Genomic DNA, 2,595 nt, shown 5'->3' on the forward strand with positions numbered 1-2,595 from the left:
AAACCGGTAAAACTCCAACGATTCGATTTCATCATAAAAATATAAAATTAACCCCAATATTACCGCCAGATGCTTATAGCCCCTGCGTGAGACACTCCTGACTGCAGTAGAATCTAAAAGTCCTCGCGACATCTCGAATCGTCCCCGGTCTGTGAGGATGATAAACGCAGTTATGTATCGATGGGCCCCGGTACCTAAAAATTTCAAACAAAAATAATTCCAAAAATTTCTCGGGAAATTCAGCAAACTAGCGGAATTCCCGACTGGAAATTTGGAAAATAGTAGAAAAATTTTCGGTGAAAAATTACGTCACCTTCCAATGAGCCCAACTGTACAGCGGAGCGAAAGTCATCCATGTGGTAATTTTTTCCAATCAAAATCCGTTATCTCTGATTTACACTTCTACTCTGTGTTTATCTATAAATGCAATTTATAATGGAATTTCACCCTAGTGATATGAAAAACACTAGTAGAAAATATATTTCACGACATATTACGCCACTTCACGTAAAACTGGTGAAATTTTCCAATTATTTTATGTTCATTTATAAATCCGATGAAAATTATTTCACAATTTATTCACTCCTTCCCCTACTACCATTGCCACGATACTCGCTGGTCGTTTTCCCCAGCATCCCAAGTCTTCGCCACACCGACAAAAGCCGATCCCGTGACGGCTTGTCGAAGTTGCTCATTAGCTGCTTCTATGGAAGTTCGCCGATTATTATTAAGACCCTCAGCAGCTTCGAGAGGGACCTACTAGATGACATGACCGGAAGAAAAAAAGGGAAAAAGTGAAAAAAGTCCGAAAAAAATCGTAAAAAACAGAAAAAAAAGCAAGAATTACGATTTTTTTTTATCAAATTGGTGTGATAAAATAATACCAGATAAGACATTTTTTTCATCGCCACGCAAGCGACTCTGCCAATTAGAATCTTATTAAATTCCCTATACCATATCACAAGGAAAGAGTAGTGAAAATAATATTCGAGTTTCCCCCGTTTTACGTAAAGTGGCGTAAAACTCGGTGAAAAACGCGATATTCGCGGTGATATGCAGTAGTCGTGAAATATTTTTCTCACTAGTGTTTTTCAAATCACTAGGGTGAAACTCCAATATAGAGCAATCCCATACCATCTCTTCCTCACCTCTCGCACTAATACATAAGGCCATATCGGTGATCCTATCACAGGCCGATTTCCCTTAGTGAATTCAGCCCTGATGATTTCCACAGGGCCCAGTTGGGAGGAGTTGTTCGATGACTCCGCTGTAGGACTACTGTCGCTGTCGAGGCTCATGTCGTCACCCTTAACGACCCTCGGGGGTTCCGGATCAGAAATCCCACCTAAAATTCGAATTTTATGCACAAAAAAATCAATTATTATTTCAATTACGGTATGGGCTCAAAAGAATTCGATGATATGGTTACTACAATGGAGTTTCACAATAGTGATATGAAAAACACTAGTGAAAAATATATTCCACGACTACTGCATATCACGTTTTTCACCGAGTATTACGCCACTTCACGTGAAACGGGTGGTGAAACTCCATTATAAATACACATGTAATACCAAATTTCATGATAATCAGGAACCCAAGCCGACAGTGGGAAAATATGCACATGGTCAACCACATATGTTGGTGAAAAAATGAGAATTCTGGAGAAATTCTCATTGAGTCCTATACATTTTTACACAAATTCGTATGTTAACGTGTATATTTAGTGAGGAAACTGTCAAACTCAGCTGAGGAAAGCGAACATATTTTTCAGCATTGAAATTCGAGTCTTTTTAAGAGTCTGTTTCTCACACTTTAGGATCATTGAAAAATATGTCGATTGCAAACTGGGCGAAAGTCGATTTTTTATGCAGTTTTTTGCAAGTTTTTTTTATGCAAAAAGTTAATTAAAAGTTTTTTTATGTCGATTTGCCCTGAAATATTACCTGTCATTCCTTCTGCTACAGTGAAACGCGTTTTTATTCCTTTTTATGAGTGGCCCCCTACGACGGTAGGAGGCGATCAAAATGAAGAGAACGATGTACTGAGGAGAATAAGTCACACGGAGATTTTTACCCCGAGGTAATCGCTGGAAACCTAACTTTCGAACAAAGACCCTACACTGTTATTTGAGATTTAAGCAAACATGACGGATTTCCAAAAATAAAAAATACAATAAAATTTTCCCTGAAATTTTCACGATAAATATACACTGAGTAACGAGCCAATTTTCAACTCCTACAGTGCGAAGCAAACAGTTATGCATATGTAGATTTTCGAGATGGCTTTCTTTTAATTCGAGAGTAATACGAATATAGACTACGGAACGCTTCTAAAACGTTGGTGTCAATCGATTCACATTGTTATCATGTTGATATTACTCAAAGTTGACTTTCGGAGGTGTTGAAAATATTACTTTGCATAATAACGGTTTGGTTGTTGTTCACACTGTATTCATAAACAGAATTTTCCGCAAGAAAATATTCCGAATCTCACTGGGATTTTTTTAAGTGTCGACAACCCTTCTACCAGCAAGAACGATTAAACAAGTCTTGGGTAGAAGTGTACAGAGTACGGAAAACCTCCCAAAATTTT

At 37.8% G+C, this 2,595-nt stretch overlaps 2 protein-coding genes across 2 annotated transcripts in view; both read right to left on the reverse strand.

Annotated features, from left to right (window-relative positions):
* Positions 1-770, reverse strand: part of Pmar_PMAR024676 (hypothetical protein) — a gene marked incomplete at both ends in the record, with an annotated part of 2,317 nt that extends 1,547 nt beyond the window's left edge. The window contains 2 exons of the mRNA XM_002764474.1: positions 64-194; positions 761-770. Coding sequence (XP_002764520.1) covers positions 64-194; positions 761-770 — 141 coding nt within the window. The remainder of the gene's footprint in view (positions 1-63; positions 195-760) is intronic.
* A 73-nt stretch (positions 771-843) lies between these two features.
* On the reverse strand, positions 844-1,953 carry Pmar_PMAR024677 (hypothetical protein; the record flags this gene model as incomplete). The annotated part of the gene is made up of 3 exons (XM_002764475.1): positions 844-921; positions 1,149-1,345; positions 1,947-1,953. 3 exons carry the CDS (start codon positions 1,951-1,953, stop codon positions 844-846), a joined length of 282 nt encoding a protein of 93 aa, XP_002764521.1.
* Positions 1,954-2,595: the final 642 nt, after the last annotated feature.

The sequence above is a fragment of the Perkinsus marinus genome (genome assembly GCF_000006405.1).
Source record: "Perkinsus marinus ATCC 50983 genomic scaffold scf_1104296977064, whole genome shotgun sequence".
Classification (NCBI taxonomy): Eukaryota; Perkinsozoa; order Perkinsida; family Perkinsidae; genus Perkinsus; species Perkinsus marinus.